The sequence below is a fragment of the Loxodonta africana genome, chromosome 24 (assembly GCF_030014295.1).
Source record: "Loxodonta africana isolate mLoxAfr1 chromosome 24, mLoxAfr1.hap2, whole genome shotgun sequence".
In the NCBI taxonomy this organism is placed as follows: Eukaryota; Metazoa; Chordata; class Mammalia; order Proboscidea; family Elephantidae; genus Loxodonta; species Loxodonta africana.
In genome coordinates, this window is record NC_087365.1 from 35,676,656 (window position 1) to 35,690,128 (window position 13,473).

The 13,473-nt window shown below is 45.6% G+C and overlaps 1 protein-coding gene across 6 annotated transcripts in view; it reads left to right on the top strand.

The window, feature by feature from the left end:
* The window catches only part of DLGAP4 (DLG associated protein 4), an 86,763-nt gene that overhangs the window by 55,432 nt on the left and 17,858 nt on the right, over positions 1-13,473 (top strand). For 4 of the 6 annotated variants that reach the window (XM_010591657.3, XM_010591658.3, XM_010591659.3 and 1 more), the window contains 3 exons: positions 2,342-2,703; positions 5,296-5,384; positions 5,905-6,317. In XM_010591657.3, coding sequence (XP_010589959.1) covers positions 2,342-2,703; positions 5,296-5,384; positions 5,905-6,317 — 864 coding nt within the window. Of the gene's footprint in view, positions 1-2,341; positions 2,704-4,977; positions 5,058-5,295; positions 5,385-5,904; positions 6,318-13,473 lie in introns of those variants that run through there. The other 2 variants (XM_003411691.4, XM_064276050.1) reach the window with 2 other exon arrangements.

A 13,473-nucleotide genomic window follows, 5' to 3' on the forward strand; every position in this document is an offset into this window, starting at 1 on the left:
TTTTTGGGATTGCTTTTTCACTCAGTATAATTCCCTTGAGATTCATCCACATTGTTGGGTTTATCAGTAGTTCATTCCTTTTACTGCTGAGTAATATTCCATGGTATGGATGTACAATAGTTTAACCATTCACCATTCTAGGCTTTTTCCAGGTTTTAGCTATTACAAATAAAGCTGCTTTGAACATTCATCTATATATTTGTTTAATAATTTTTTATAATTTTTTGTTGAGAATATACACAGCAGAACATACACCTTATTGAACGATTTCTACATGCACAATTCAGTGACACTGACTATATTCTTCAAGTTGTGCAGCCAGTCTCACCCTCCTTTTCTGAGTTGTTCTGCCATTAACATAAACTCACCGCCCCCTAAGTTTCCTAACTAATCTTTCGAGTTGCTGTTGTCAGTTTGATCCCGTATCAGTCTTAAAACAGCACAGTGCTCAAGGCAGATATTCTTTACAAAACCAAAAAAAAAACCCAAACACACTGCCGTTGAGTCGATTCTGATTCATAGTGATTCTTTACTAGTTAAGCTAAATTATTTGGTTTTAAGAAGACTTCAGGGGATATTTTTGGTCTAAGATTTATGGTTTAAAATTATCTCAGGGCAATAGTTTCACGGGTTTTTGTAGCCTGCATGGCTGTAGAAAGTCTGGATTCCATGAGATTCTGAAATTCTGTTCTACGTTTTCCCCCTTTTGATGAGGATTATTCTATAGAATCTTGGATCCAAATGTTCAGTAACAGTAGTGGGGCACCATCCAGCTCTTCTGGTCTCGTGGCAAAGGAAGCAGTTACTCATGGAGGCAGCTAGCCACATGTTGCATTTCTTCCCCTATTCCTGATTTTCCTTTTTTTTCTGTTGCTCCAGGTGAATAGAGACCAATTATTGTACCTTGGAAGGCCACTTGGCAAGCTTTTAGGACCCCAAGCACAATGTGACTAACTAGGAGATAGAAGCACTAAATGTTACTAGGCTGGTTAACTGGCTGTCTCATGAAACTGTGACCCTAAACCTCCAAACCAATGTGCATACATTTTTGTGTGAATATAAGTTATTTCTATGGGATAAATGTCCAAGAATGGAATTGCTGGGTCATACAGTAATCGCATGTTTAGTTTTATAATAAACTGTCAAACTGTTTCTATAACAGGTGTACCATTTTCATTCCTACCAGCAATGTATGAGCAATCCAGTTTCTCCACGTCCTCACCAGCCTTTGATGTTGTCACTGTTTTTAATTTTAGTCCTTCTGATAGGTGTGTGTAGTGATACCTCATAGTGGCAGATAGGTGAGTTTTTGCTGTCCCACGCCCACAGCTCTTGTGACACTGGGCTTCGTTTTATGTTTTTTCCATTGAGCCGTCTCCATCACCCCCGCTGATTTGAAGCTCCTTGAAGGCAGGGCCTGAAGTTACTTGTCTGACTCCAGCTCCTTGGCTGAGCCAGGCCCTGGGTAGGGGCTTGATTTAAGCCGTCACTGGCGAAAGGGCACTTGAGTTAAGGTGCTGAGAAAAGCCATTGAGTCTGACCCAGCCCCTCACAATAAGTAGCTACCGCTGTTTGAAAAATACCTTCTATTTCAAACAAAAAGCACCTGAGAAGCATGCAGTGGACCTTTAGTGTTCTGCGCTCCTGCCATGAGTCAGCCCCAGGGCAGGCTGGGAATGGGATTCAGAGATGACCCTCAACTCCCATCTGTGGCAGATCCTGGTTCCCTGAAGCTTGGTGGAGAAGAGGGAGTTGGACCAGGCATGATGGAGTCTTGGGGAAGGCAGACTGGTGTGGAGAGTGGGGAAAGCAAGATTGCCAGGGAAGGGGGTATTAACTGGGCCCTGGAAGATACGTTGGCCTTGGAACATACAGGGAGGGGGCATCCAGGCAGAGGGAACTCAGTAAGTCTCTCAGTGAGCTTGAAGAAAGCAAGGTTAGCCTTAATCCTTTAGCTGTGCCTTTGACCTCCATTCTGTTGTCACCACCTCCTCAGGGAGTACTTCCCAAGTAAGGTTCTGTCACAGCCTTCTGGCACCATGTGCTTGCCGTCTACCGCTGCCCCAGTTGGGTCATACCTTTGTGTGGGATTGTGAGGTGGAGGGTGTCTAATTAATGTTGGCATCCTCCACTAGACTTGGCCTTGCAGGAAGTTGAGCAGGATCTTTGTCTGTCTTGGTCACCACTGTGTCTAACCTCCATTCTCCTGCATCAGGAATCCTGTCTGAGGGAATGGCTGAGGTCAGAACTAGGGCCACGTCAGGCAGGGCCTCAAACTTGGAAGAGGCTTGAGAGAATTGGGGCCTCACCTTTTCCTTCCTCTCCTCTCATCCGTCTACAGGTTCATCATGCCTAGTGGCATATAAGAAGACCCCGCCACCAGTCCCTCCACGCACCACATCAAAGCCGTTCATCTCAGTCACAGTTCAGAGCAGTACTGAGTCTGCCCAGGACACCTACCTGGACAGCCAGGACCACAAGAGTGAGGTGACAAGTCAGTCAGGCCTGAGCAACTCATCGGACAGCCTGGACAGCAGTACCCGACCACCCAGCGTGACACGGGGTGGAGTTGCCCCAGCCCCCGAGGCACCTGAGCCGCCCTCAAAACATGCAGCTCTGAAGAGTGACCAGGGGACACTGACCAGCTCTGAGTCCCACCCTGAGGCCATCCCCAAAAGGAAACTGTCGTCGATAGGAATACAAGTAGGGGCTCCCTTTGCACTCTGTGTCCTCGGTCTGCTCCATGGACCTGCCTGTGTGTAATTACATCTGGCGGGGGCCCACTAGGTCTCCTGGGCAAAGGTTGTCTGTCTGTCTATTTGGGAGGTCAGCCCCAAGTGGCCAAACCAGTCCCACCCGTAGCCGTGCCTTCCTCACAGTCACCCGTGCGTGCTGCAGAGTCTGCAGCTGTGGGTACCTGCTCCTGCTGCTCCCGCTGGATTGTCCCGTTTGCCTGTCCTCTGTCTGTCCATTCACCCTTAGTCCTGCCGCCGACCCACGGGAGGCACGACTGGCCTAACAGTTCTCTAATTCAAGGTCAGCTCTGGCTCGGAGACCACAGCCCCGCCTGGCAGCGGGAGCAGCGTGGAGCGTAGACACCGATGGGCCAAGGGCCCAGGGCCCTTGAACCGTGGGGGTTGCTCAAAGGGAACTTTGCCCAGAGCCCTCTCGGGCCCTGGGGACAGGTAGGTGGCTCGAGGCACCAGGCCCATGTCAGTTTGAGAAGTGTGATGCTGGTCCTGATGCCTCCCTCCATGGGAAAGGGTCCAGGCAGATCGTTCCCCAGGACCAAGTGCCCAAAGCCAGCAGACCCTCCTGGAAGCCAGATTCTCTACATACCTGTTGCCATGGCAGACAGCAGGGTGGGGTGTGCCAGCTTCCTCTCCACTGCTTCATTTCACCTCCTGCATGCACACACATGAATAATCTGTCTTCTGTTAGATGAGCTGGGAAACTTGGGCCCTACTATGTGGTTTTCAAGCGTTGCTCTAAAATCCCCAGTGAGAGGCCTCTCCCTACCCTAGATGGGAGCAGCCCTGGAACCTGCCCTGGCTGGGCACCCAAGACTGAAGTAGAGCACACTTAGGGCACTGAGAGGGGCAGTGGCTGTGGGCCGAGCGCTTGCAGAGGTGGATCCCAAACCCAGGGAGTGGATCAAGGAGGACAAGGTGGTGTGCATTACGGCTTGGGGTTGGCAAGAATCTCCATTTCCCTGCCACCTCTGAGCAACTGGGCATGGCCAGTTTGATGATAAAGTGCAAGAATGCACGCGAAGGACCATAGGACAGACGGGGAGACTGAATGCAACAGTGGGAGGGAGGAGTAGCAGAGAAGCCTCACTGGCCAATTTCCCGCACTCACCTGGATTTTTTCTCCCTAAGAGGTAGCTCTGGGTTGAGTTTCCCAATATATACAAGAAGAAACTTGACCAGGAGGCTCTTGTTTTCTGGACTAGTCTGGCATCATCCAGCTGGGCTTTTTCCTAAGGGTCCAGCCCTGTCCTGTACAGCTTTTCTAGGTGGAATTCTTAGGAAAACAGAGTGGCCCAATCTCTGACCCTCAGTTCTGACCACCAGGGTCTTTGTTTAGGGCAGACTCACTCACTCCCTGACCAAACCAGATGCTCTTATCTTCCCAGATAACCCTATAAAGAGTAGAACCACCCTTGATTCCTTTCACCCAGGAAATCATAGCGGGAAAAAGCTCTTTACCTCTTGGGCTTATCCCGGGCTTCCCCTTCCCTGGGCTCGCCCCACGGCATCCCATGCTCACATGTGGTTCCTTGGAAGTAATGATGCTGTACTCCCTGAGCTGGCGCTTGCTGAGGGGAAGAGGAGCCTGCGCCCCGTGGCAAAGAGGAGCCTAGGCTCAGCCCCACTGCCCCAGAAAGCTTCCCTGGCCCCTGCTTCTGAGTCCCTGCTTTCTGAGGATACCCTGATAACACTTGTCCCACCTCTTGGTGCCTCAAACCCTAGCCCAAGTGTGGGTTCTTCCTCATTCATGAGAGGTGATGGGAAGGCTGGCCTGGCTGCTTCATGGCCAGACACCTTTGAGGAAAAAAGGCAGGCCCAGGGTATCGCTATTGTCGTGTTTCTTCCCACTTCCCCAGAAGCATAGAGTGCTAACTTTGGGGTCGGCCCTGGCCTTCCTGCTGTCCCCAGGTCCACCCAGAGCTGCAAGTGACCTTAGCCAAGTGTGATTGAGGCTCAGGGACCAGGGACAGCATCCCAGTATCCAGGGACCTGGCTATTGCCTTGGTGGTAGTTTTCAAGCTAAGAGCTGCTGTCTAAGGTTTGCCCTTAGGTCAGTGCCTCCAGTTGCTTTTCTAGGCTTTCAGCCACAGGGTTGGGGGAGTGATCTTTGCCTCAAGACAGCCCCCAGCTTCAACTACACCAGATAACGGCTGTGGCTTTGTGTGTGTGTTTTCTTTCTCTTTCGTTGTCCTTCTTTTATTTCTTCTCTCTGATGCGTGTAAAGGAGAGGACTAGAAGGAACGGTTCCCACCTCTTGGAGGACAACGGACCCAAAGCGATCGATGTGATGGCACCCTCCTCAGAGTAGGGAAAGCCATTCATCTCCACCCCATCCCACCTCCCGCCTCCGCGCGAATGAGCAGTGCCCGGCTTAACTTGGTCCGGCCTCGGGCCCACGTGCAGTGTCCGCATGCCTCACGTCTGTCTGTCCACACGTCTGTTTGCGTCCTCCCACTAATGTGAATTTCAGCAGCAAGTGTGGTGTTTGTTTTTTATTTTTGTCTTTGTCTCCGTGCCGTTGCTGTCGTTGTCCTTCAATAAGGTTGACTGCATTCAGCCAGTGCCAAAAGAGGAGCCCAGTCCCGCTACCAAATTCCAGTCCATCGGGGTTCAGGTAGAGGACGACTGGCGGTAAGTCGGACAGAGGTGGTGGTTGCTTCTCCCCCCCTCCTCTCCCTCCTTCTGCTCTCCCCTCTCCTGTGCCTTCTCCTCCTGCTCTCCCTAACCCACTTTTCCTTGCTGGATTTCTAATAACCAAGCTGGGTTTGGGATGCGGGCGGTAGCCCAGGCATGGGAGGCGGGCGGGCAGGCAGTGAGCACTTGCTCTGTGAGATTCATCAACCATGGGGGGCCATGGCTGGGCTGAGATGTGGCCCCAGCTACCCTGGTGTTGGTGGTCTTCCTGGCCCCACTGCAGTAAACAGGCAACCTTATGACCTTGTCTGTGTGTGTGTGCGTGTGGATGTGGGTGGGTTGGGGCAAGGGCTGAGCCGAGAATGAGATGGGGGCTGTGGGACCCGCTTCAGGCGCATGGTGAGCAGATGATGCATCCGTTTCTCTGTCTCCTGTGTGTCTGGGTCGGGGCGGCCTCTGGCCCTCTTGGTGACTCTCACCCTCTCCTACCCCACTCTGCTCCATCCCCAACCCACAGAAACAGCGCCCCCTCCCACAGCATGTCCTCCCGACGGGACACTGACTCGGATACCCAGGATGCCAACGACTCGAGCTGTAAGTCTTCTGAGAGGAGCCTCCCGGACTGTACCCCACACCCCAACTCCATCAGCATTGATGCTGGCCCCCGGCAGGCCCCCAAGATTGCCCAGATCAAGCGCAACCTCTCCTATGGAGACAACAGCGACCCTGCCCTAGAGGCGTCCTCGCTGCCCCCACCTGACCCCTGGCTTGAGACGACCTCCAGCTCCCCAGCAGAGCCAGCACAGCCAGGGGCCTGCCGCCGAGATGGTTACTGGTTCTTGAAGCTACTTCAGGCTGAGACAGAGCGGCTGGAAGGCTGGTGCTGCCAGATGGACAAGGAGACCAAAGAGAACAACCTCTCTGAAGAAGGTGGGTGCTGCTTGGACAGCCCCCATGGGGCAGGGGCAAGAGGGGTGCACAGCTAGTTCTGCAGCTTCCTTCCAGTCTGCCTCAGAGTCTGTGAATGGGGAAGGTCTCTTAGGTCCTCATGTTGGGTCAGTTCCTTTCTTCCATCCATCTATGTAACCATACCTTTTTCCAAAAAATTTATAGCATAGCTGCTGGTTATTGTAGTGCGAGCTGGGGTCAACCACCTGGGTTTGGATTCCATCTCTTGGGACCTTGATCAAGTTACTCTGAGCCTCAGTTTCTTCGTCTATAAAATGTGGGTGAGACTACTTTCTAACCTTATAAGGATATTGTGAAGATTGAGTGTGGCAGTGCACATAAAGGCCCCACTACAGTGCCTGGCACAGAGGAAGCTGGCACCATAACTATGCCTTGAACAGTTCCTTATTGAGAGCATCTGTGCCGAGCTCCAGGGATCTCACTAGGGATCTCGACTGGGTGCTGGACAAGACAGATATTATCTACTTTTCCACTTAGGCATCTACCTATACCATGCCTATTTCCAAAAATTCTCCTGGGAAATTAGTTGAAGAACTAGAAATATGTAGGGAGCCTAGATTCATAGGCGGTTGATGCAGGGGCAGGGAGTAGTTTGGAGCTAGGTCCCTGGGAGGCTCCAGGTTATTGCCCCAGAAGCCGCACCCTATACCGCCCTCATTCAGCCAGAGCTCCAGTGCCCAGTGAACTCCTCTGTGACAGAAAGTTCAGGAAGAACAGAGTTTTACAGTGTCCAAATGAGATAGACCAGCTGATGGGGTGGGACCTGAAGGAAGCACCCTTCGATAATTCAGAGGGCACTTTAGAGTCTTTGTTTTCACTGTCCTCTAGGCCAGTTCCCAGCTTTGATGTCACACCCACTGGTGTGAAGGGCTCTGTTGTGAGGTATGTGCCTAATAGCTTTTTGCAATAATAGTATTAAAAAATCAGAGGCAAAATTCAGAGAGTACTGAAAGGCTTCTGACAGAAAATGTCCAGCCCACTGCCCTACCTTAACCTTTCCACCTTCAGCTCTTATTAGCTGTATATTCTGGTATTTGCCTTCATGTTTCTTTTTTTTTTTTAAACATAATTACATTTCTTGTCTAAAACTGTCATTATGTATTGATTTCTTGTTACAATAGATGAGGATTTAGCTCTTACATACCACCCTACCTCCTTTGTCCCACCCTCCCTATATTACATTGGTTTTTGGTTAAATAACAACCAATATTTTTATTGACTCTGAGCACATAAATATTGTTCACTGCAGAGCCTAACAGTATACATTATTTCATTTTCTTTTTTATACCTTTTGTTTTTCCTAAGATGAATGATTGCCTCATTTTTTCATATACTTTATTTTCGAAACATATATTTGTAATTTTTTCCACATATTCCACCAGATCAGCCAACCTGCTCTTATTTTCCAAATGTGCAGACACATTAGATGACCTCGTGATCTCAGCTTTGCTCTGGTGCCCTCGGTCCTCTGCACTGATCTGGCTGGTTGTGGGCCTGCTGTCCAGCTGCTGTCCTGAGACTTCCCTTCATCACCTTGGACTGCCTTTGATTGACCACTTTCTTGTGATGGACACCCTGCTTTCTTGGTTTTTAGTCCCTCATTTTGCTGAAGTACCTCTTCAGTTAGCTTCCTAACAAGCAATGCCTAAGTCACCAATTTTTTGAAGCTTTGCATGTTTTTATTCAGACCTCACACAGTTTGACTGGGTATAAAATGGAGTTGAAAATACTTTGCCCTCAATCTTAAAGGCTCCATTACTTCTGGTGAAATGTTTGATGCCATTCCAATTCTCAGTTCTTTTTATTTTTTGTCTCTGGAAGCTTTTAGAATCTTCCCAGTATCTCCGTTATGAATTTCTCAATGACGTGCTGTGGAATGGATCTTTTTATATTCATGGTGCCAGTAGTTAGTAGGTCATTTCCATCTGAAGACTCAGGTCTTTGGCTTCTTAGAACTATTCTTGCCCTGGTGGCACAAAGGTTAGGCACATGGCTGGCAGTTCAGACGTTTGGACTGCCTTTGGATTGCCACCCAGCTTCTCCGTAGGAAAAAAGACCTGGTGATAGCTCTCATAGAGATTACAGCCTAGAAAACCCTGTGGAGCAGTTCTGCTCTGTCACGTGGGGTCAGTATGAGTCCAAATGAACTTGACAGAACCCTACACCATCAATTTGTAAAAATAATCTTCTCACCTCTGTTTGCTCTGTTTGCTCTGACTGGAATTCCTCTTAGTCAAATGTTGGACTTGCGGAATTGATCCTCAGTTTCTCATCTTTTCTTCCCTCGTGTCTGTCTTTTTGTTGTACTTTCTGGAAGGTTTTCTTTTCACTCTGTAACACTTTTATTGAGATATAATTCACATACCATAAAATTAACCCCCTTAAAGTGTACAAGTTAGTGGCATTTAGTACATTCACACTGTTGTGCAGCCATCGCCACTACCTAATTTCAGAACATCTTCAGCACCCCAAAAAGAAACCCCTACCAATAAACAGTCGCTTCATATTCCCTCCTCCTCCCAGCTCTTATCAGTCACTAATTCTGTCTGTGTGGGTTTCCCTCTTCTGAGCATTTTATATAAATAGAATCATATCATATGTGACCTTTTGTGTCTGGCTTCTTTTCACTTAGCACAGTGTTTCCAGGGTTTATGCATGTTTTAGCCTGTATCAGTACTTAATTCCTTTTTATGGCTGAATAATTGGAAATCCTGGTGGCATAGTGGTTAAGTGCTACGGCTGCTAACCAAAGGGTCGGCGGTTCAAGTCTGCCAGGCGCTCCTTGGAAACTCTATGGGGCACTTCTACTCTGTCTTGTAGGGTCGCTATGAGTCGGAATTGACTGGATGGCACTGGGTTTGGTTTGGTTTTGTATATGAATATACATTTTGTTGATCCATGCATTTGTTGATGACCCTATATTATGAATAATGCTGCAGTGAACATTTTTGTACAAAGTTTTTGTGTGGATGTACATTTTCATTTCTTTTGAGTATATACTTTGGAGTCCATTTGCCGGGTCATGTGATAATTTAATGCTTAACTTCCTGGGGAACTGCCAAACTGTATTCCACAGCAGCTGCGCCATTCAGCATTCTCACCAGCAGTGTATGAGGGTTCCAGTTTCTCCACATCGTCACCAACATTAGTTTTGTTCTTGTTTCTGCTTAAAAGCCACAACAAAACACAAACAGCATTGCTGTACTGTCAGTCTCGAGGAAAACTAAAACAAACTAATGCTTTTCAATTATTCATTCATCCAAAAATGTATTGACTGACTTCTCACCAAAGCAGGAGTAGCGACTTGGGTCCTTGGTGACTTCAGGATTGTTGGGCCCACAGCTTTGGCTCTCCCTCCAGATCGTGCTCTTTTTTTTAATTGGGTAAAATTCATGTAACATAAAATTAACCTGTTAAAGTGTACAGTTTAGTGGCACTTAGTTCAGTCACGATGTTGTGCACCCATCACCTCTGTGTAGTTCTAAAACAGTTTCATCACTCAAGCAAAAGGGAACTATACCCTTAGCCGTCATTCCCCATCCCTCCCACCCTCAGCCCCTGACAACCACTAATCTGCTTTCTGTCTCTGTGGATTAGCCTCTTCGGAACGTTTCATATCAGTGGTATCATACAATATGTGACCTTTTGTATCGCAGCATTATCAATACTTCATTCCTTTTTATGGCTGAATAATATTTCATTTATGGAATTTTGGATAAACATTTTGTTTATTCATTTGTTGATGGACATTTGGGTTGTTTCTCCTTCTGACTGTTGTGAATAGTGCTACTCTGAACATTGATGTGCCAGTATTTGTGTGAATATCTGTTTTCAGTTTTGCGGGGTATGTACCTAGGTACGGGCCCTCGTGGTACAGTGGTTAAGAGCTCGGCTGCCAACCAAAAGGTCAGCAGTTTAAATCCACCAGCTGCCCCTTGAAAACCCTCTAGGGAAGTTCTGCTTTGTCCTATAGGGTCGCTGTGAGTTGGAATCGACTCAGAGGCAGTGGGTTTTTTATACCTAGGAATGGAATTGCAGGGTTACATGGTAATTCTGTGTTAAAGATTTTGAGTAACTGCCAAACTGTTTTCCACAGCGACTGCACCAGCTTATACTCCCCACCAGCTGTGTATGAGGTTTCCAGTTTCTATACATCCTCACCAAGACTTGTTATTATCTGTCTTTCTGATTATAGCCATCTGGTGGTGCAGTGGTTAAGCATTTGGCTGCTAACCAAAAGGTTGGCAGTTGGAATCCACCAGCTGCTCCTTGGAAACCTTATGGGGCAGTTCTACTCTGTTCTGTAGGGTCACTATGAGGCGGAATTGACTCCACAGCAATGTTTTATTTTTTTTGGTGGGCGTGAAGTGGTATCTCATTGTGGTTTTGATCTGCATTTCCTTACTAGTAATGTTGAGCATTTTTCAGGTACTTCTTGATCGTTTGTATGTCTTCTTTGGAGAAAAATGCCTCTTCAAGTCCCTTGCCCATTTTTTAATTGGGTTTGTCTTTTTAATACTGAGTTGTAAGAGTTCTTCATATATTCTGGATACTAGACCATTATCAAATACATTCTGCCATTCTGTATATTGTCTTTTTATTTTCTTGATAGTGTCCTTTGATACACAAAAATTTTTAATTTTTATGAAGTCCAATTAATTTTTTTCTTTCGTTGCTTGTGCTTTCACTTGGTTTTTTAAATTATGAACATACATTAATTTACTAAAAATTAAAATTAGGATAAAAAAAGTTTGAGGGACTTGAGAAGGTTGACTGGAAGCTCTATGATGGCAGCCTTGTCAAAAGGTGGGCTTCTCTGGATACTTTTTCAGAATCATAGGTTTAAATACATAAAATAATAATTACATTAAAATTACAAAGGAAACCAATTACATTAATACACAGTTATCACAATTTTAAATAAATTTGTGATATAGCAATATATGTACTTGTTAACACATTAAGTAACAAGATCTAGCAGTGAGTCTAATTAGTATAATTTTAAAGTATTGATGACCACAAACAGTATTTCAAGATAACCGTGACAACTGTAACGTGATATGACATCTGTGATTTCTGTTGGTGACAAAGTCACAGGTACTGTTATTAAACGAAACTAGTTTGTTGCCCATCCAAGTTTAAGAACATCCTGAATATCCATGTACCCCTTGGGGTCCTGAGAACCCCAGAGAATCCCTGCTCTAGGTAACTGGATGACAGGCCCTTTCCTTGAGAGAGGACCTTGAATATTACCTTTTCTTGAGAATCTTCCCAAATACCCTTCAGAAAGGAATCTTGCCATTTCTCTGGGGAGCATGCGTGTGTCGGGTTGCTGACCAGGCAGAGGAAGAGAGCTTGCAGGCTGTCATTTAATCCACAGCATCAGCCGTTGCCCTCCACACTGCCTGGTGGCCCAGATTCAGAGCATCTAGGGCAGCACTGTCCAGCTGAAATATGTGAGCCACATGTCTGATTTTAAATGTTCTAGGAGCCACATGTGAAAAGTAAAATGTAATCAATAATTTAGGTAACTCAATATGTTTAAAATAGTACTATCTCAACATATATTCAGTATAAAAATTCTTAATAAGATGTCTTACATTCCTTTCCATACTAAGTCTTCAAAACCCGGCGTGCATGTTACTCTTACAGCGCATCTTGATTGAGACAAGCTGCATTTCAGGTGCTTCCTAAGCAACGTGTGCTGCGTAGCCGTCCAATAACAGTACAGATCAGGAGAACAAGCTTGGGGTACTCAGATACCTTAATGGCAAGGTGGTGATGAAGTGGGTTTGATTCTCAAACATTTCTGTTACTCAGCGTTGTGTTTTGGGGGTTCTGTCTAGTTTAATACACACAGCTTTAGCTCATTTCTATTAAACTCTGTAGAGTGGTCAATCATATGCATATACTACATTTTCTTTGTCCATTTTCCTCATAATGGATATTTAAATATTTTCAATCTTGCATCCTGGTGCATGTCTCCCTGAGTATAACACGTGAGAGAATTTCTCTAGGGTAGGTACCTCGGACAGGCTGTTGGGTGGGAAGGAACACACCTTTTACATTTTAATCAGTTCTGCTTAATTGCTTTCCTTAATTGCTTTCCAAAGAAGTTATACCAGTTTATCTTTACACCAACAATGTTTGAAAATTGCTATATATTTCCCTAGGATCGTCGTTGACTTAACCCTGTCAAACTTTATTTGATGAGTGAAAAATTGTATCTGGTTGATTTATTTTGCATTTACTTGGTTACCGGAAGAGCTGTGCACATCTTCATTGTTTAATTTGTAGTTCTCGTTATATGTGGATACTTACACTGTGTCCTTATATGTGGATACTTACTATACGTGGATACTTGTTATTATATGTGGATACTTGTTATTATATGTGGATACTTACTATGTGGATACTTGTTATTATATGTGGATACTTACTATATGTGGATACTTGTTATTATATGTGGATACTTACTATATGTGGATACTTGTTATTATATGTGGATACTTACTATTTATATTTTTTTTTCCACACTGTTGCTTGTCTTTTAAAATTAATGATATCTTTTATCACTATAATTTTTAATATTGATAGATTCATATTTATTCATCTTTTTGTAAATGTCTCATGCCTTTGAGTCTTCAGAACACTTTCCATGTCTCAACGGCATAAAATTTTTTTACTGGTTTCAAATATTTGCATTTTGATTATTTTTTGTTTTCTTATTTAGGTGTTTCATCCATCTTCGTTTTATAGTGTGCATTCTAGCACTCATTTTTTTCGTATGAAAAACCACCTGTCATAACACTGTTTATTGAAGAGTCTCTGCCTTGCCCACCGATTAGTGATGCTAGTCAATCATAACCTCTGTCAGATTTCTGCACGTGCATGGGTGTATTTCTGGGCTGTCTCCTGTTCTTTTATTTTTGTGTTAATACAATTTTAATTACCATAGCCCTGGAATATGCCTTGATACCTGGCAGGGTGAATTCCCCCTTCCCCTGCTTTTTTTACTGCCCCCACAAAAGAGAAAGTATTCTTATACTTTCATTCTTTCAATATTAATCTCAGAATTAATTTGTCAGATTCCTCAGAAAAAAAATTTGCTGGGATG